The 19,986-nt window shown below is 43.6% G+C and overlaps 1 protein-coding gene across 9 annotated transcripts in view; it reads left to right on the top strand.

The window, feature by feature from the left end:
• The window catches only part of GSAP (gamma-secretase activating protein), a 79,438-nt gene that overhangs the window by 46,888 nt on the left and 12,564 nt on the right, over positions 1-19,986 (top strand). For all 9 annotated transcript variants that reach the window (XR_011539378.1, XR_011539377.1, XM_070617036.1 and 6 more), the window contains 5 exons: positions 1,483-1,536; positions 14,412-14,540; positions 15,398-15,456; positions 16,122-16,153; positions 17,519-17,580. Coding sequence is in view for 7 of the 9 variants with exons in the window: in XM_070617036.1 (XP_070473137.1) it covers positions 1,483-1,536; positions 14,412-14,540; positions 15,398-15,456; positions 16,122-16,153; positions 17,519-17,580 (336 nt within the window). In the remaining 2 variants the exon portion in view is untranslated. The remainder of the gene's footprint in view (positions 1-1,482; positions 1,537-14,411; positions 14,541-15,397; positions 15,457-16,121; positions 16,154-17,518; positions 17,581-19,986) is intronic.

The following is a 19,986-nucleotide window of genomic DNA, read 5'->3' on the forward strand; positions in this document are numbered from 1 at the left end:
AGGCCCCTCTTTACGGGTGCATTTCTCATGACTCTGGGCAGGTGAGCTGTTGAGGCCACACAGAGAGACATCAGGAAGTCCTACACGGCGTACAATGACAGAAACCCAGAGCCATAACCATCCTGGCCTGAGTGATCTCGGGGCCTGCCGCGTGGCTTTCAAGTTCTTGCGGTTGGCGTAGGTTACCTGAAACGTCTCGTCTGATCCTGAACTTCTAGGAGTCTGTGCTTATCTTTAGCCATGACGGAAGTCCTTTACTTTTCCTTTCTCTACTCTGCAAATGCTCTCAACACTACACCTCTAATAAACACTTGCCACAATAGAAAACATGAGTTTCACACTTCTGTACGGCGGCAGGTTAGTTCTGTAAATAACTGAACTGGATTTCTTAAGATACTAGAAAATACAGTGCTCTTACACGTTGATAATCCTGAATTATGCTATGCATACAATTAGCCGGTTTTACCTTTCTTAAGAGGCTCTTCATCGCCTAAAGCTGTGGTGAGATTTTCCTGCTGCTTTGAAGTGTTTCTGTTTCTGAGCGTGGTGATAAGTGACACACACAGTAGCTTCTGATCACAGGCTTTTTACTGTCATGGGAGAGCTCAGTTGCTTGAATGTTCTAGGAATTTATTTCTCCATTGCTGCAATGCCCCTTTTCAGAGAAATATTGTGTATCAGTAAAATCCAGGTTATTTAAGTTCTAAACAAATAGCAGATGTTATTTCTACGTGACGACTTCTAAACTACTTTCTCATATATAACTTGCTTTTTTAAGAAAGCGAATTATGAGTTGGGAGGCTAATATACATAACTAACGTAGACACACACTTTAAAAATAACAGTGAATGAAAGGTAATTTTGGAAGTTTATGCTTTTATTTAAATTTCTGTTTTAATGCTCACTAGTTGGCAGACTCTTCTAATTTGGACTTCCTGATAGGAATTGCACGTTTGCCATGGTGATCGTGCTGCCTCCCCTCTTTACGGGGATCTGTTCTCTCCGAAACTATGGCGGAGGATGAGGTACAGACAAGTTTTCCACTAGAGTCATGCAAGAATCTCATCAATCTTGGCTCCTTCTAGGGAGGCAGGGCCAACTATGATATGTTTAAGGGAAGGGGAAGAAGAAGGAAGGAGTACAAAAAATGGAACATATCCCCCTTATTAATACCCTTGATCCTGCAAGTGGAAATGTGTAAACGATACTCTGTTTGTTCTGTGTTGCTGCATAATCGCCCCTCCTTTTCTTTAGAGACACTGTCAACTATTGTAATCGTAACTTCAAAGAGTATTTCCCTTCCCGAGGTAAGAGATAGGCTGTGTTCACGGTTATTTGTAAACCCCAAGGTTTATTTAAAGTAGAGGTTAGCAGACTGGAAGCTGCCCTCAGCTTCTGTGGGCGCAGAAGACACTTCCTAGAGGCTTGAGCCTGTGGTAGTTGATAAGTTGAGCAGTTGTGTGTATGTTTTTCCCACCATAGGAAATTCCCGGAATAACCCTTGTGACGGAAGAGATCGCACTGCCTCTGATGAGGGTGAGTCCCTTACAGTGAGAGACAAAGGCACAGACACGCGTGGCTTCCTTGCTGGCCTCCGCGCTCGCCTGGAGTCAAACCTCGGCTGCCCCGAATACTGTGGTGGTTCCAAAGGGATTGTAAACTGTCAGGGTGAATGGGGGTAAGGGGGTGTGGTCGGTTCTCTAGAAAATCCTTCCTAAGTGGCTGAGTAGACACCACGGATGATATTACGGCCATTCTTAGGAATGCTCTTTGAAGAGGAGAGTTTTCTGAAGATGGAGAATTACAGGACTCGACGTAAACCTTATAGAACTAGTACTTTCTGCTGCTCCTCAAACCAGTCCATACTGGAAGAGTTCTTGTAAGGTGTCTGCAGAGGCCCGGGAAGCTGTTTTTTGCTTCATTAGAGCTGTCACCCGCTCAAAGCTCACCCACGCACACACACACATGGAATCTTGAAACTGGGACGGACCCGGGCTGGGATTGTCTGATTTCCTTGAGGTTCTGAGAGCAGCTTTTCTGTCTCTAGGGGGGTGACCCGCAGGTGCTCTGTGCGGTGGCAGGTGAGCCCGCCCCCCTCCCTATTGTCTGCTGAGCGGGCTCTGAGCATCTTCCTGCAGCTTCCCAGAGACCCTGAGGACAATGGGGAGGGGGAGAGGGGAGCGAGAGGAAGAGAGTGTCTGCAGTTGCACACGGGAGTGTTTTAGCACGTTCCCTTGAAGCCCTTTGCTGTTGGTGGCCTTGCTGCCCGGTGACCAAGGACTGGCGTGCTCTGGGAAATGTCAGCTCCTGGCAGCAGCGGCTCGGTGTGCTGTGGCTTTTATTTACATCTGCTTCTTTGGATCCAAGAGGGGCAGGCCAGGCCTGGGCAGAGGGGGACAGCCGTGGGCATTTGAGGTCACGGTCAAGCACAGGGATGGGGGTGAGAGAGGCCGATGGGAGCAGGGTTAGCGGTTCTGGGTTTGGTCGTCAGGAGGGTGCTTTGAGGAGGCAGCACAGCGATGTTTCTAGGCAGCAGCGTGAGGCCACTGTGAAGCTGTACAGAGGTGGGAAGATGAAGGGAAAAGAAAGCTTTCATCAACGGTTTCAAAGGTTCTTATTAAGAGCCTCCATGCTTTCATGTTAGTGTTTCCGCTTCTACCACTCATCCTGCCAAACCCACAGTGTGTTTCAGGGACCAACAACAAACTGGTGAAGAAAACTTTAAAGAGAAAGCAGTGTCACCCACAATTCTACAGTTCCTGTCCACATCACTGTCTGTTCCCCCATTTCCTCTCAGTGTTTGTCGTAGGTGTACGCATTTGCCTAGCAGTAACGGCCATGTAGAGGTGTTAATAAAGATTACAATTATAATGTATCATAACCATTTTTCACCATTGCTACATACACTTCAGACTTATGGTTTCTGATGCGGGCTCAGTGAGTCAAGGAATCGAAAGAAAGATTCCTTGGACTCTCAAGTTCTGGCAGTAGTGCTCTTTTATTCAGAGGATAGCATGGAATAGCATGGGGACAGGACCCATGGGCAATGAAGAGTTGCAGTGTGTTGAGGGTCAGAGCTAAATCTATCAGGCATAGGTATGTGAGTTATTTCTTTACAAGACAAAGGAAAGATCATGAAAAAAAATCATTAAAATGGTATCAGTGCAGGTGGGGTCTGGTTATATATAGGGTGATCCTATAACTTCAGATAAGAATCAGATGGGATTAAGTCAGGACACCCTATGTCCCCCACCGCCCTCCCCCGGCTCCCCCCAGGATGATATAGGTCAGTACGGAGGGCAGGACGCCTTGGGCTTCTTCCTGGGGCAGCCTCGATCCTCATCAGTTTCTAATGACCCCATAGGATTCTACTGAGTTGCTGTAACTTAATTTACTTAATCATTCTTCTGTCTGGGGACATTTGGTTTGTCCCCAGCTCTCATTTAAAAAAAAAAATTGCTATTACAAATAATGTTGCAGCAAATATTTTTATACAGACAGCTTTCTCTGGATTTATTCCCCTAAGGTTGAGTGCCCAGGAGTGTTACTGGGTGAAAGGCTATGACAGTATTTATAGCCTTTGATTCTTATTGCCAAACTGATATTCAGAAAAAGTTGTGATAAGGGATGTTTCAAAGGATTTATGAGTTTATCAGTTTTACTGTAACCTTATCAACATCATGCATTTTCATTTAAAAAATTAAGTGTAAAAGAGTGAAGGAAAGGTCCCCTTGAACTTGTTACCCTTGACTTATTCCAGGAATCCAGTTTGCCTTTGCTGAGGAACAAAGTAGCCTATTTTTGCACAGTCTGGTTTGGTTTTTTTTCTGTTTGTGTGGAAGTGCGTGTAAAGCGCTGTTTTTTTATGTTGTGTGTGTTTTTTCCTACTCTGACATTCACTCTGCCTTCTCTCCCCTTTTTTCTCCTCTCCCCTGATTCTTTTCAGCATTCTGCCCTGCAGACAGTGCTTTGCCAGTTAACCATCCCCAAACACACTTGGGAGCTCTCTGGCGACCCCACCCGTACCCGTATGCCACTAGGGAGGGTTGCCTCGGGCAGATGTGAGCCGCAGATCTCGTCTCGGGCCTCTCCACAAGACACGACTCTCAGGGACGGCAGGGGCACGCTGCTGGGCTCAGGAGAAGGTGGCGCTGGATGTGGGTTGCCCCACACCCCTCACCCCAGTCCCTCAGCTGGGAGACTATAATCGGTACCTTCCGTTCACAGGACACCTGACCCTGATAACCTCTCCTTTGTTTCCCCATCTCTGCTTGCATGACACCCCTCCCTGTGAGCTGCTGCCTTTGACCTACTCTTCTCCCCCAAGTCCCCGCTTAATTATATTGTGACGGACCTGGTTGCAGTGGCACATGCCACCCTCTGCGCCTCCCTCTCCAGCCCCACTTATGTGAGGGTTCTTGTCCTGCCTACCTGAGAGGAGCTGGTGCTGAGCACCTGTGCCCTGAATCACGAGTTACCTTTTGTGTGCTCTTGCTGCCAGACTTGGCCCGAGGTGCAAGGGAGCCCCGTTACTCTGACCACACTTGCTTCCACTCTCCTTGGCAGAGGAGAGCCGATAAGGAGCCGAAATAGAAGTAGATATGCTCTTTCCTCCGGCGCTCTCTGCCGAGAATTGTGGCATGAGGTGGAGCACTTGACAAATGTTTAATATGTGAACATGTTAGGATGTAGAAACCAGTTAAAGTAGAAGATTGTCACCTGAAAGACAAAAGGCTTCCTCACTTTATAAAATGGTTTCCAGAAGAATTTTTAAAACTTAGACAAGTATATGGAAACAAGGTCCCTGCCTTAAAAGGAATGTCATCAAGAATGACCTTCCTAAGAATGTTTTTATCCCTTCTTAAAACATGGTTTTCTCCAGGAAAGGGGCAACTTTTTAAAAGGTTCAAAATTACCCTTGATTTTATAGTTGGAAGAGAAACTGTTAAAACTGTCCACCCACAGGAAACATGTAAGGATTAAAAAAATAGAAACAATAACTTACTTGAATATAAAGATAAAAGTTGAATGAACATGCCACAAATGGTGAAATGGAGTTTTTTTTTATCCAAGTATTTTTTAAGCTAGATATCTTCAGTTTCATTTGATAAAATAAGGAAGCCTTTTATTTAGTTGTTTAAGTATGCTTCTTCACTTAAAAAAGTGTTTAAAACATACTGTTTTAATTGGGCAGAGCATGAGTATAATTAATTGCTTAGTGAAACATGGCAGACACCTTTTTCCTTGACCCCCCCCCATGCAGACAACCACCATCACTTAAATAAAAGGTTAACGACGCAGAGTATCAACACAATCACAGTGTAATAGCTTACAATTTTTAAAAATTAGAGTTGTTGCCTTGACAACAATGTAGCATTACCAGAAATGTCAGTGGGTTATGTGGGAAATATTAATTGATTTTCCAAAGTTCAGTTTGTATAATGATATGGTGATTTAACTAGACTTGTATATTCGGTCTTCATCCATGGTTCCTGGTACAGGGCTCCTAAAATCCAGGTAATTTCCTAAGTGATAAGAGCTATAGGGACATCTTTTGTTCTAATATTTCGTGTTTGTTCCCAGTTCCTGAAATAGCTCCAGAGTACAAAGGTGAAAAGAATGTCTTTTGTTATTTATAAAACGCCCCTTTCAACCACACCAGAGTTTATGTTAATGAGGTGACTTCTGGAAAGCACCTCAGGACTGGGGGCTGGTTGCCAGGAGAACCAACCGCGTGATTGGAGGGCTGGAACTTTCTGCCCCCTCCCCTGCCAGGGGGCAGTGGCTGGCGATTGAGTTCAGTCACCAATGGCCAATGATTTGATCAATCCTGCCTCTGTGATGGAGGCTCCTTAGAGAACCCTAACTGAAGGGATTTGGAGAGCTTCTGGGCTGGATGATCCCGTGGAGGTTCAGGGAGGGCAGTGGCCCTGGAGAGGGCGCGGAATCTCGAGCCCCTTCCCCTGTGTTCTGCCCTATGCATCTCTTCCCTCTGGTTGTTCCCGAGTTGCATCCTTTTATGGTAATCCAGTATACAGTAAGTAAACTGTTTTCCAGATTTCTATGAGCCACTCTAGCAAATTATTGAGCTCAAGGAGGGGATCCTGGGGACCTCCGATTTATAGGCGGTCAGTCAGAAGCACAGGTGACAACCCCGACTTGTGATTGGCATTTGACAATGAGGGCAGTCTTGTTGAACTGAGCCTTTAACCTGTGGGATCTGACACTCTCTCCAGGACTGAGTTGAATTGTAGGACACCCAGCTGGTGTTGGAGATTTGACGGATATGGGGGAAAAAAACCGTACACATTTGGTGACCAGAAGTGGAGTATTCTGTGAGTAAACTCACAAGATAACAAGAGTTTTTCCAATATAACGTATTTTCTGGGGCAGTGAGTTTTGGCAAGTTCAGTTAGTATTGTAAAACAAAATCTTATGATGCTACAGAGAAAGATGAGTTAGACACAGAGCAGCAGGCTGGGTGAATTCATTCCTGTCGCATCTGTAGGGATGCGGTGTCTTCAGTTTACCGCCCAGATGGTGGATGTGAGGAGGCGACCCAGGAGCATGGATGCTTGCTTTTGTTTCTCTCCTACCAGCCACTAGGCTGTGCTGCTCCTCTTTGTTGTCTTGGTTGGAGACATAATGTGTAATTCTTAAGGCAGGGAAGAGGGAAATATCTTAGACTCGCTTTCTCAGGGTTATGCTGATTGTGAGATGAAAGCGTTTAGAGCCATATTTAGTGATTACATTTTTTAAAAATCCAGCCCATTTAAAAAAATTTATTTTAAAAAATTTATTACAGAATCATCTTAAATAGTTTGAAATTAGAAACCATTTATATAGGGAAATGAGTAAATTATGGCATGTTCATACAATGAAATAGTATATAACCGTTTCAAACGATACTTGCTTTGCATGATGGCACAGGACTGTAAGAATGACGGTGCAAGCTAAAACCGTGTACAGTGATTTTAACCAATGGGAAAAACTGCGATTTGTTCTATGACCTTTATTTTTTTTTTACTTTTTTATTTTTTTGAGGAAGATGAGCCCTAAGCTAACATCTGCTGCCAATCCTCCTCTTTTTGCTGAGGAAGACTGACCCTGAGCTAACATCCGTGCCCATCTTCCTCTGCTTTATATGTGCGACCCCTGCCACAGCATGGCTTGATAAGTGGTGCCATGTCCGCACCCAGGATCCAAACCTGCGAACCCCGGGCCACCGAAGCGGAAGGTGCACACTTAACCGCTGTGCCACCAGGCCAGCCACTGTCCTAGGACCTTTAGAAATTTTTGTCAGACACTTAAAAATTCTTTCACTGTCAGTTATAGATGTTTAGTGAAATGAAAAAAATAGTGAAACTAGTATTTATTTAGTACATTGTAATTTGAAACATTAAGAATCAGTGTTTCATTTCTTTGTAAAAAGCTTATCAAGAGTCATTTGAACAGGGCCTGCCTTCTTCATCAGTCATAGAGCATATGACACGCAGTAGCATCTTCCATGCAGTGGCACACTGTCATACGCCTTTCTAAGTTGGGATCAGCTCCCAACATTTTATCCTTCTTGCTTTCAATGTCATCAAATGCCATCTCTGAGAATTCCTTTAATGTGAAGCTTTTCGCCAGCATCTCTTCTTCTGGGACATCTTCATCCTTTTCATCACAACCGTTAAAAAATCCAGCCCATTAAAAATGGCTAAGAGAACTACCCAGCTGGGCAAGGGAGAGAGGTTTTTTACTAGATGTTGAGAAGAAGGAGGAAGTCCGTTTATAAAGAGGAGAACTTGCACTTGCAACAAGCAGTCCCCTTAGCAGGAAGCCTGCAGAGTCCCCGTCACTGGTCCTCTGGATGGATGGACCTGTTTAGAGCATCTTGGCTTGTACGGTGCCCTGCTGGCTTTATGGACACATCGACGTTTCTGTTTTCTTCTGCCTGCCAGAGGTAGTGGGCCACTGAGTCTGTCTGGGTTTCAAGTAAAAGCTGGTACTGTATCCACTGAAGAGCCAAATTGGATGGAGGCTTTAGCTCTGCTGGTTGAGCGCTGGCACAGAGAGTAAAGGTTCGCTCCGCCTGGCTGCCTCTCCTGTAAGAAGATGCTGTGTAATCAGCAGGGGGATGACCAAAGCCAGAAGGCCTTTCACAAATGAAAGGCAGATGTTTTTTCCTGGCAGCAATTTACAGATGAGCCAGCACCACAGGACTTTTTTTTTTTCAAATCAACCGGCAATCCAAACCATAAATGAGAAACAGTCCCTTCATGTAACCCTTCACTCCTTTTGTTCAATTAATAGTGTGTGAGCTGCGTTTGGTAATTATTTCACGTCATGCTACAGAGACAAAAAGAGATGATTTCTCAAGAAGAGACTTGGAATAGTTTTCCTTCTTTCAAAGTCAAAATTTAAAACTCCCCGTTGTGCAGGAAAATCCTTCTGGATCATTCCTTGAGGATGTAATGGCTTCTTATACCAGAGTCTCCCAGAAGTAGTTAAATTCATGGGTATTTTTCTTATAAAGCATTTTTGTGCATTTTAAAGCTTTATGAGCTCCTTTTAAGTTGCTGGCGATGCACTTGTTGGGCCGCTGTGTCATGGCTGTTGTCCTGAGGAATACAGGGCTGAGTGCTCCAAATACAGGGCTTAGTACTCCTAATACAGGGCTTAGTACTCTGAATACAGGGCTTAGCACTTCTAATACAGGGCTTAGTACTCTGAATACAGGGCTTAGTACCCTGAATACAGGGCTTAGTACTCCAAGTACAGCGCTTAGCACTCCTAATACAGGGCTTAGTACCCTGAATACAGGGCTTAGCACTCTGAATACAGGGCTTAGTACTCCTAATGACAGGGTTTAGTACACTGAATACAGGGCTTAGTACTCCAAATACAGGGCTTAGTACTCCTAATACAGGGCTTAGCATTCTGAATACAGGGCTTAGTACTCCTAATACAGGGCTTAGTACTCTGAATACAGGGCTTAGTACTCCAAATACAGGGCTGGGCACTCCTAATACAGGGCTTAGCATTTTGAATACAGGGCTTAGTACTCCTAATACAGGGTTTAGCACTCTGAATACAGGGCTTAGTACTCCTAATACAGGGTTTAGTACTCTGAATACAGGGCTTAGTACTCCAAATTCAGAGCTTAGTACTCACTGTGTCCATCAGTGCCAGCTGACCGATGGGAGTGGTTTTCTGTGCCCCCAGCTTGGCTGTTGGGATGTGATGTGCAGCTTCCTCTCCACCCCCCACCCCCGTACTGTATTACAGCAGCTAACATTTTATCTCGGAGCTTCCTTTATCCTCTGGGTGAATGAGCATGCTGGTGTTAACCTGGTGTTTGAGATCCTTCACAGATGGGCCCATTCCTCCTCTTCAAGCCTGTCTCCTATTATTTAACAGCACGATCACAAGTCTTCAGACGGCTGGTTCTTCGTCAGCCTTTCAACCAGAGGCGCAGACTGAGGGAGAGGTTTGAGGGTGGGAGGGAGACTGGATTCCCGGACCTGCTCAAGCAGTCGTCTCAGCCCTGGCTGAGCGTGAGCATGACGAGGGTCATCCAGGGAACTTCTGAAACTTAGCAGGAGCAGGTCCCACCCCAACGAGTTAGAATTCCAGGCGATGGTCCCCCGGTGGTTGCTGAGGTTGGGAGTCCCACCCTGGAGGCGGATACCTTGTCTTCCCCAGTGCCTCCCGTCTAAACCCGGAATCCACATTCTGGTCTCTCAGCCTTCGCTCACTCCCGAACAGCCCCACATGGAACGTCCTCTCCTTTCCTTCACTTACTCAGATCCATTTTCATCCTCTGGGTCTTATCTATGTCCCAGGCCTCCAAACAGACCTTCAGTTTACAGGGATCTCCGTGAATTTTCGTAACTTAAAAAATTCATCACTTATCCAGTGGATACCACGCAGTGACACAAGCCGCCGTTTTCCCTGTACTTTCTTAATATCTCCGTTATTACATCCAGCTCAGTGACCTCCTTGAAAGACCTCCCTGTTGATAGTAAAATATTTCTGGGACTTTGGGCTCACAGTGTTTCTTATTTAAATGTAAGTTGTTGCTGGTATTTTTTTTTTTTTAAGCCTAGATCCTTTTCCTTCTATCTCAGTGGTTTTTAACTATTTATGGCCAGGGATTCCGTTGACAATCTGGTGCAAGCTAGTAGAAAGGATTAATGAAACGAAGAGCTGGTTCTTTGAGAAGATAAACAAAATGGACAAACCCCCCAGCCAGACTTACAAATCTGGTGCCAGCTGTAGACCTTGTCCCCAGGAGAGTGCTCAGCTCGTACAAACAGGCGCTCCGTTTTACAGACAGGCAGTCGGTTCACACACCCCCTGCAGCCCAGCCACGGGCTTGTTCTGTCTTTATTCTCAGCTGGGAAAAGGGTGTGGAAGGGATTTTTTTTTAACGGGGGAGCGAGGAGAGGAAGGTGGTTTGGGAGACAGCTTTTCTTAGGAGCCGCAGCGTGGGTGTGGGAGGGGGTCTTCTGACAGGAGGCTGGCATGTGGCTTGAGGGGACAAGGCCCTCTGACAGGTACAAGGGCACCAGCCATCCTCCCTCCTGTGTTTTGTCGTGGGCAAGGCCCGGTGGACCACACAGTGGGACTCCTGGGGCAAAGCAGGCGGAGCTAGTGGCTTCGTTGGCCACTAGATGTCACCACAACATCAATTCGTTTTCTGGCTTTTGGCACCCGTGCGCCTGAACCCAGAGGTAGGGTAGCAGGAGGGCTGTAGAGACTTCCTCTCAGGGACTCCATCCTGCCAAGCGTCGGCGGGATTTGCTTTCATGATTACCGTCTTTTCAATACAAGGAAGAGCAAAGGGTGGATACAGGTACATTCATGATAAATAATCGGAAATGGAAAGAAAAGTGAGCGAGGTCGGTCAAGTGGGACTCCAGGGTTCCTATTTCCCCTGGAAATGACAGTTTTCTTTTGGAAATAGTTGTTCCTGTCTCTGTGAGAAGGGATATTGGCTGGGTGGGTCTGGCAGGCTTCTGGAACAGCAAGTTAATATCGTGTGGCTCACTTTGCTGGTATGCTGAAATCCATTTTGGACCAGTTGTGACTTTCCTTTCACTAAGAATTGGGATAATGTGTGAGTTGTTTAACCTAACAGCATCTTTCTTGACGGAAGCATATTTTATTGAAGTTCTCTTTTTTTCTTACAGAACAGTCAAATCTGTTACCATGATGGACATTAGCTTGCTTTGTTTTATGGCCACGGATTGCCCCCCTGGCCCCAGTCAAATCTTTTATAATTGCGTATATTTTGGCAAGAAAATATGTGTCATCAATCTCTCTTCACTGATTTAAGGACATAATTTGTGTCAGTATACCCTTCAACATTAAAAAAATTATTGCATTTTATTTAAAAATGAGTATAACGGATACATTCTTTTAAAATTTTTATTGAAGAGTAATTGACGTACAATATCCTATTAGTTTCAGGTGTGCATCACAGGTTGATACTTCACATATATTACGAAATGATCACCACGATAAATCTAATTACCATCTGTCACCATATGAAGTTATTACAATATTATTATGTTTTCTATGCTGTTCATTACATCCCCCAAGACTTATTTATTTTATAACTGGAAGTTTTTACCTCTTAATTCCCATCGCCTCTTTCACTCACTGCCCCCCCCCCCCAACCACTCCCCTCTCTGGTATCTACTTGTTTGTTTCCTGTACCTATGAGTCTGTTTCTGTTTTGTTTTGTATGTTCCTTTGTTTTGTTTTTCAGATTGCACATAAAAATGAAATCATCTGGTATTTGTCTTTCTCTGACTTATTTCACTTAGTGTAATGCCCTTGACGTCCATCCATGTTGTTGAAAATGGCAAGATTTCATTCTTTTTTATGGCTGAATAATATTCCATTGTATAATACCATCTCTTCTCTATCTATTCATCTGTTGATGGAGACTTCCCTATCTTGGCTACTGTAAATAATGCTGCAGTGAGCACGAAGGTGCATGTATCTTTTCAAGTTAGTGTTTTTGTTTTCTTCAGATAAATACCCAGAAGTGGAATTACTGTATATTTTTTATTTTTTGAAGGATCTCCATACTGTTTTCCGTAGTGGCTGCACTGGTTTACGTTCCCACCAACAGTGTACGAGGGTTCCTTTTCTCCACATCCTCACCAACACTTATTTTTTGTCCTTTTGATAATTGCCATTCTGACAGGTGTGACGTGATATTTCATTGTGGTTTTGATTTGCACTTCCCTGATGATTAGTGATGTTGAGCATCTTTTCGTGTGCCTGTTGGCCATCTGTATGTCTCCTTTGGGAAAATGTCTGTTCACATCCTCTGCTCACTTTTTAATTGGGTTGTTTGTTTTTTTGATATTAAGTTGTGTAAGTTTTTAATATATTTTGGATATTAACCCTTATTGGATGTATGATTTGCAAATATCTTCTTCCATTCCATAGGTTGCCTTTTTGTTTTGTTGATGGTTTCTCTTGCTGTGCAAAAGCTTTTTAGTTTGATGTAGTTGCATTTGTTTATTTTTGCTTTTGTTGCCCTTGCCTGAGGAGACCGGTCTAAAAAAATATTACTGCCTGATGTCAAAGAGCTGACTGCCTATGTTTTCTTCTAGGACTTTTATGGTTTCAGGTCTTACATTCAAGTCTTTGATCCATTTTGAATTTATTTTTGGACATGGTGTAAGAAAGTGGTCCAGATTCATTCTTTTGCCTGTAGCTGCCAAGTTTTCCCAACACCTTTTGTTGAAGAGACTGTCTTTTCCCCAGTGTATGTTTTCCCCTCCTTTGTCATAGATTAATTGACCATATACGTGTGGGTTTACTTCTGGGCTCTCTATTCTGTTCCAGTGATCTATGTGTCTGTTTTTATGACAGTACCGTACTGTTTTCATTACTCTAGCTTTGTAGTATAGTTTGAAATCAGGGATTGTGATACCTCCAGTTTTGTTCTTTGTTCTCAAGATTGCTTTGGCTATTCAACGTCTTTTCTGGTTCCATGCAAATTCAGGATTTTTTGCTCTAGCTGTGTGAAAAATGCCATTGGTATTTTGATAGCGATTGGATTGAATCTGTAGTTTGCTTTGGTTAGTATGGACATTTTAATAATATTAATTCTTCTAATCCATGAGGACAAAATATCTTTCCATTTATTTGGGTCATCTTCAACTTTTTTTCATCAATGTCTGATAGTTTTCAGAGTACAGGTCTTTTCACCTCCTTGGTTAAATTTATTCCTGGATATTTTATTCTTTTTGATGCCATTGTAAATGAGATTGTTTTCTCAATTTCTCTTTCTGATAGCTTGTTATTAGTGTACAGAAATGCATCTGATTTCTGTATGTTAATTTTGTGTCCTGCCACTTTACTGAGTTCATTTATTCCTTCTAATGGTTTGCTGGTGGCGTCTTTAGGGTTTTCTGTACTTAGTATCATGTCGTCTGCAAATAGTGATAATTTTACTTCTTCTTTTCCAATTTGGACGCCTGTTATTTATTTCTCTTGTCTAATTGCTGTGCCTAGGGCTTCAAATACTATGTCGAATAAAAGTGGTGAGAATGGGCATCCTTGTCTTATTCCTGATCTTAGAGAAAAATCTTTCATCTTTTTCACCATTGAGTATGATGCTAGCTGTGGGCTTGTCATTCATGGCCTTTATTATGTTGAGGTACTTTCCTTCTATCCCCCCTTTGTTGAGAGTTTTTATCATAAATGGATGTTGAAGTTTGTCAGATGTTTTTTCTGCATCTCTTGAGATGATCACATGAGTTTTAATGGATACGCTTTTGCTTTAGGCTAGTACAATGATATCAATACATCAAAGACCTAGATAGAATGCCAACAAATTCTGTGATGGAGTGTTTGACAACTGAACGTGAAACTAGTTGACTTCACGTTTCTGATTCCTAGGTTTGGAAAAAAAATCCCTTGGAAGTAAATAGGCTTAGTGGGAAAGTAAGCCTATTTCGTGTGCTCCAAATCTTATGAACGTTCTCTGACTCAACATGGTGTTGTTGACATAGCTAAGTCAGGAGAACATGGGTCTCTGGGGAGGAAGTGGCTTGATGTGTTTCATATAAGCTTTCCCACTCAGCCTTAACCCAGGGGAGCTAACCAGCCTTAACCCAGTCGTACCAGTTTTGGGAAGGGAGCAGTGGCTCTCTGTGTGTAAAAGGGGTAGAAAAGGAAGTGGGGAAGGCAAGACTCTTTAAGTCTCTCTATTTTAGAATTCCTATTGGGATGGGAATGCCATTTTTCGTGGGAAGTGTTCTCTCACAAATGCTGCCACGCGCGAGCTGAGGAGTAAGGTGCACCCAGCTTTGCAGCAAGGCTTGCGTGGGCCTTGCTGGGTAGTTAGGGCCACAGGACCTGCTTCTCAAGCTCGTGGATGTTCTTGTCTCCTACAGGTGCACAGCTTTAAGGGCTACTGGGAAAAACTGCACTCCAACCTGGAATATGTTAAGTACTCTGAGCCACACTCGCACTATAGCAACAGCGTGGTCAGGAGAGAGTGGCACAGCCTGATCTCAGAGGAGGTAGGTGTGAGTTCCTGAGGACAAAACAAGAAGCAAAAGGGTATGTGTCAGATCCGGGGGATGCCTTAAGTCCTGGGCTGGCTGATGTTTGCAACACTCTCCCCGGCTGCCAGGCATTGTGACATTGTTGCTGCTGATCTCCCAACAGGCAGGATGAGGTGCTTCTCTGATCTCTGTTCTCTTGAGGAGGAAACTCAAGTGCAAAGAGGTTAAGGGATGCACACAACGTGTTCATAGTAGAAGTAGGATTAACTTCCGGGTCTCAGATGTGTTCTTGGAGCGTTACTCGTTTAGTCAAAAATTGAGTTAACACAATCTAAGTGTTCCCAGATTAGAGGTTGCTGGGGGTTAGGGATGGTGGGAAGAAGAGTGGGTGTGACTGACTATAAAGGGGGAACACAGGGAGATCGCTGGGGTGATGGAACGGTTCTGTATCTTGATTGTGGTGGTGCCTTGTGGTACATGAATCTACGCATGTGATAAAATGACACAGAACGATACACTCATTGTACCGAGGTCAGTTTCCTGATTTTGATACAGAGCTATAGTCATTTCTATAAGGTGTAAACACTGGGGGTGACTGGGTGAACAGAGTATGAGATCTCTGTGTAGCATTGTTGTATATAGCTGTAGTTTTGCTGTGTATAATATATAGTTGACTTGCAACTTCCTGTAAATCTATAATAGTTTCAGGATAAAACGTTTTTTTAAAACAATTATTTAAGACTCTAAGTGTTCTGATTACCTGGAAAGTATATTTCTTTTTCCCGAAGCTCTGGGGCATTATGTCCTTGATGTGAAAAATATCACCCACAAAACCTTCACCTTACACACCTCTGACATGTTCTCGCTCCTAGAAAACAGGGAAAAGGAGGTCCATGGCGTATGTGAGGAATATTCTTGATAATGCAATAAAGTAAGTAGAATTAAGGATTATCGTATCTGTAAGATGATTATCTTTGCAGTCACTTTTTTTTTTGCTGTCTTTCACGGAAGTAGCTTACTTTTGCTGTGCATCCTCAGCAAAATGAGTCTGTCAGCTTAATGCGTGCAGCCGCCCGGGCGCTGTTCTGGCATTTCTATGTTCAACTTTATAGACTTGCCTCCCGGGGATGGATGATTTAAAAGGGATAAGTGGTACAGAAAGCTCTTATTAATTGAGCGCTTTATGGGGTGCAGACAATAGATTGACTTAAACAAGTGTGGTTGGGCTGGTGAGCTTGCTCTTATTTTGAAAGCGTTGTTTTCTGAACAGATGAGTCATCCCAGTGCTGCAAGGAGAGGCCCTGTTCCAACCCCAGTTCTATTTTCTGTTCCCATTATTTCCAAAAACTAAGAGCTGCAATTGTTCTAAATTATGGTCATTGCACCAAAGGGTTTTGAGATTTTATAATTGCCTAATGTGGCTTTTGCCAAGTTGCTTCAAGTTTTTGAGGTGTTTGGCAGTCTGAGAACGGTTTCTGCAGTGGTCTTATGGGTTTTAGAAGAAGATATCTTTGTATGGTATTGTGGCTTTCATTGTTTGTTTTTTTTTTTAAATAATATTTCCTGTGTCAATAACATTGGCTAATTTCTTTGTAGGGTGATTTCCAAGCTAGAAGCAAGGCATTTGGGTAAGAAAAGACCTGTAACAAAACCTCTGGGCTTCAGTCAGTGTTTTGTTTGTGACGCTGTTCTTCCTGCTCTGTGGGTTGGCAAGAAAACCGCCTCCAATCGTGTAATGAAGGCAACACCCTTTAATGTCTTCCTGTCAGTGGCCACCGGCCCCTTCCATGCCCGTCCTGGCACGGCGGCTGACTGTGCCTTTGCTGGAGGTGTCCCTGAGGGTTGGCCTTCTGCTTTGCATTATGTTTCCTCCTGGGGTTGGTCTAATGAACATGCCCTCTGGCTGGACCCACGGGGTGCACTTTGGCAACTCCCTTGCCTTAGGGCTGCTTTCTCTCCAGCTGTGGGATCAAGTCTTTGACTCTATGCTCCTTTCATTTTGGTTAACACTTGGGCCCCCAGTGGCTGGGTCAGAGGGGAACGAAGATGAGCAGCCTCCAGGTCAGCAGGTGGTTACGGGGAAGAGCGTGGGGTTGGAGCCAGCCGGACCCAGACTTAAACTCCAGCTGGGCCACATGCTAACGGTGTGCTCTTGGGGAAGCCATTTATCCATTTCGTGCGTTGTCCTCAGGGGACCTCCAAGGGGTCAAGAGGCATCGTGCCCTCCAGCAGGGAGTTGTCAGCCCGGGACCAGGGCGCTCCTGCCCTCTTGCTGGGCTGGGCCTCAGGCCTTCCGGGAGGGGAAGGGCGGGCAGCCACTGCTGTGAGGGGCGTGAGAGGGCAGGTCTTCCAAGGAGACCAGTTTGCCCGTCCCCCTCGGCTTGCTGGTGCCAAGCAAATCACGGTGGAGAAAGTGCCATTTGGCTTAACCTCACCTGTCACTTTTCCATCTGGATCCGCTTAACCTTTTCAGTCTGATAACTTGTGCCAATTGGTATTCTTTGCCCCAGGAATTGACGGGTCCCCTCAGGTCAGTAACTCCCCAAGTCCCTGGACTCCGGGGGGTCAGAAAGAAGGGAGTCATGCCATCCTGCCACCAAGTGCCCATCCTTGGGATCACAGGGTTAAGGGAGGCCCGGAGGCTCTGAGTCAGCGAAGCAGAGGTTCTCCAAGGTTCTCCGAGGGCGGTGAGGTCTCCTGTTGAAGACAAAACCCTTCCCGAGCCTGTTGGTGTTGCAAAGTGTGTCCTTGTTGTCTTGCCTTCCCACACTCTACCTCTCTGCTTCACAGAGCTCCCTGCGTGTCACCTGAGTGATAAGTTCAGCCTGCAGGACCAGGTCACACTTAGCTAATGAAAAGCTGTCATCCTATCAGGACACAAAGTGTTATGTTTTCCCAGTGAGTCAGAGCAGGGAAACCCAGGCTGCTTCCGCTTCCTTCTAGCCCGTTTCCTGGTTTCCTTCCTGCCTGACTGTTGCTCTGTTCAATTCCAGAGCCAAGGTTAACACCCCTCTTCCAGGAGGAAGACAATCACCAGAGGCTGCTGGTGGGGCTGGTAAGTGGTCTGCGGGCTCTTTGGGGGCTGGTGGACCATGGGGTCCAGGCACAGGGGAGAAGGCTGGGCTGTGCTTCTCATTCTGATCTTGTTTCATTCGTTCTTTTGACGCGCAGCTGCTGCCAGTCACTGAGGCCCTGTGTGTTGAGTGGGAAGCAGCACGTGTGTGATTTCTGCCCCCTTGGGACTTGTTGTCTAGTGAGGGAGACACACATTAACCAGTCACCCCAATAAATAGATAATTACGAAACATCGTAGGGAAATGTACGGCTTTGAGAGGAAAGAGCAACATCTCTGTGGCATTTGTATTCGGGGTTTCAAATACGACAGAATAAAGCAAATATGAGAAAAATATTTATAAGTACATATTCATACACTTAAACTAACTAGTTACACTACTTAACTAGTTAACACTAAACGTTCTAGTTAAAGTTTCCTTGGTAAATAGAAATGTCCAAACTTGATCCCAGAAGAAATAGAAAACCTGAAAGGACAATAACCATGAAATAGTTTGAAAAAAATGCCAGAAATTATCTCCAAAATGATCCCAAACGATTCAATGAGTTAGTTCTTTCAAACTTTTCAGGCCCGGATCATCCCCATGCTATGTAAAGTATTTGTGACAAAAGAGGGGAAGCTTCTTAATCACGTTAAAAAGCCAGCGTAACTTTAAAATCAAGATCTGACCATGACCACTTTTACTATTTGAAAACACATGGCCAAGTGGGGTTCTTTCCAGGAATGCTTAATATTAGGAAATATGTTAATGTAATTAATCACATCACTAGGTCAAAGAGGAGAAAAAGATAATCTCTATAGGTGTGAAAGTTGATTAAGAATAAAATTCCGCTCCTGGAATACGCTAACTCAGTGGGACAAAGGATAAAGAGTTTGATCCTAATATTCAACATCCTTCCTAATGGAATGTTGGAGTCATTCCCACTAAAATCAAAAGGAAGTTAAGGTTCCTTGCTATTTTCACTAAGATTTTATATTCTTCTGGAAGTTCTACCCAATGCAATAAAAAACAAAAGTAAAAGAAGATGCTATGATTGTCTAATGCCACAAACAAACAAAATAGTCAACTGGGAAAATGGAAAATAATAAGGAGCGAGTTAGTAAGCTGGTGATCCTATATTTATTTATTTTATTAGGATTAACCAGTTAGAAAAGATAGGGAAAAACAATATTCCATTTGCAAATTCTTAGCATCTAGGTTTAATACAATTACAACCAAAAAGCCGATGAAGCTTCTCTGACAGTCGACTAAGTGATTCATTTGACAAAATGCAGAGTGGGGCTGCCACCAGCAGACATCTAAACGGGTTGTTACCGACAGCGATAGAAGCAATATGGTGCTTGTGCAACAACAGACAGGAGACTCTAGTTTAAAGCTGAATTTTTAGTGTGTGATACATGAGGAATTTAAAAATCAATGTGGAAAGAAAGAATTTTAATCAGTCAGAGGTTGACTGTTTGGAAAAGGAAATTAAGTTAGATTCCTCCTTCCCCAAATGCCACCACTTTATCCCGTAAACCAGCAGAAATACCAGGTAGATTAAGGAGTCTGATATAAAAATTAACCTGTGTGAAAGAATTCGAATAAAATAAGTGGGTGGTTAAATGATACTGAAATAGAGAAGGCCTTTTAAGTATATTATTGAACATAGACATATAGGAAATGATAGATTGAAAACTTGAAACATGAACCAAAAAACAAAAAGGCAAAGAATAAATTTGGAAAAAATATTTGCAACTTATGGGATAAATGATTAACATTTGGTGTACAGATAAAGTTTATAAATCAGTAAGAGAACAACGCACCAAAAGGGAAATGGACGAAGGCCGTGACCAATGAATTTCCAGAAGTAAATTTAGGCCAAAAAGTCTTGAGTTGGGGGAGGGGATGTAAAAAGGTGTTTTATGTTGCTGTAATCAAATGATAACAGAACAAGTATTTTGTCTGTCTGTCTGTTTGTTTGTTTGTTTGGTTGGTTGGTTGGGGTTTTTTTGGCTTGTCAAAAATGTAAAAGTCATACTAGGGAAGTTCAGAGTATGGGAATTGGACAGCCGTGTGCAATGCAGCTGAGAATTCGTGTGACCACAGAGGAAGGCATTTTGGCAATATCTCCACAAAACTGAAGTATGTGGCCCAACAAATTCCATTTCTAGAAATTTAATCTGACAAAATAATTGGGGATGTGGCAAACAGCTTTTGCATAAGGATTTTTTATGATGTTATTAACAATATTAAAAGAAATATCCCATATGTATAAGAAGGGAATAAATAGTTCAATTATAGTACATCCATAAAATTGAATACGTGCCTGCATTAAGACTAGTGTGATAAATATTTAATGACATAAACTATTACATGAAAAACAGATTATAAAACATTAGAATGAG

Source organism: Equus przewalskii, chromosome 4, assembly GCF_037783145.1.
Source record: "Equus przewalskii isolate Varuska chromosome 4, EquPr2, whole genome shotgun sequence".
Taxonomy (NCBI): domain Eukaryota; kingdom Metazoa; phylum Chordata; class Mammalia; order Perissodactyla; family Equidae; genus Equus; species Equus przewalskii.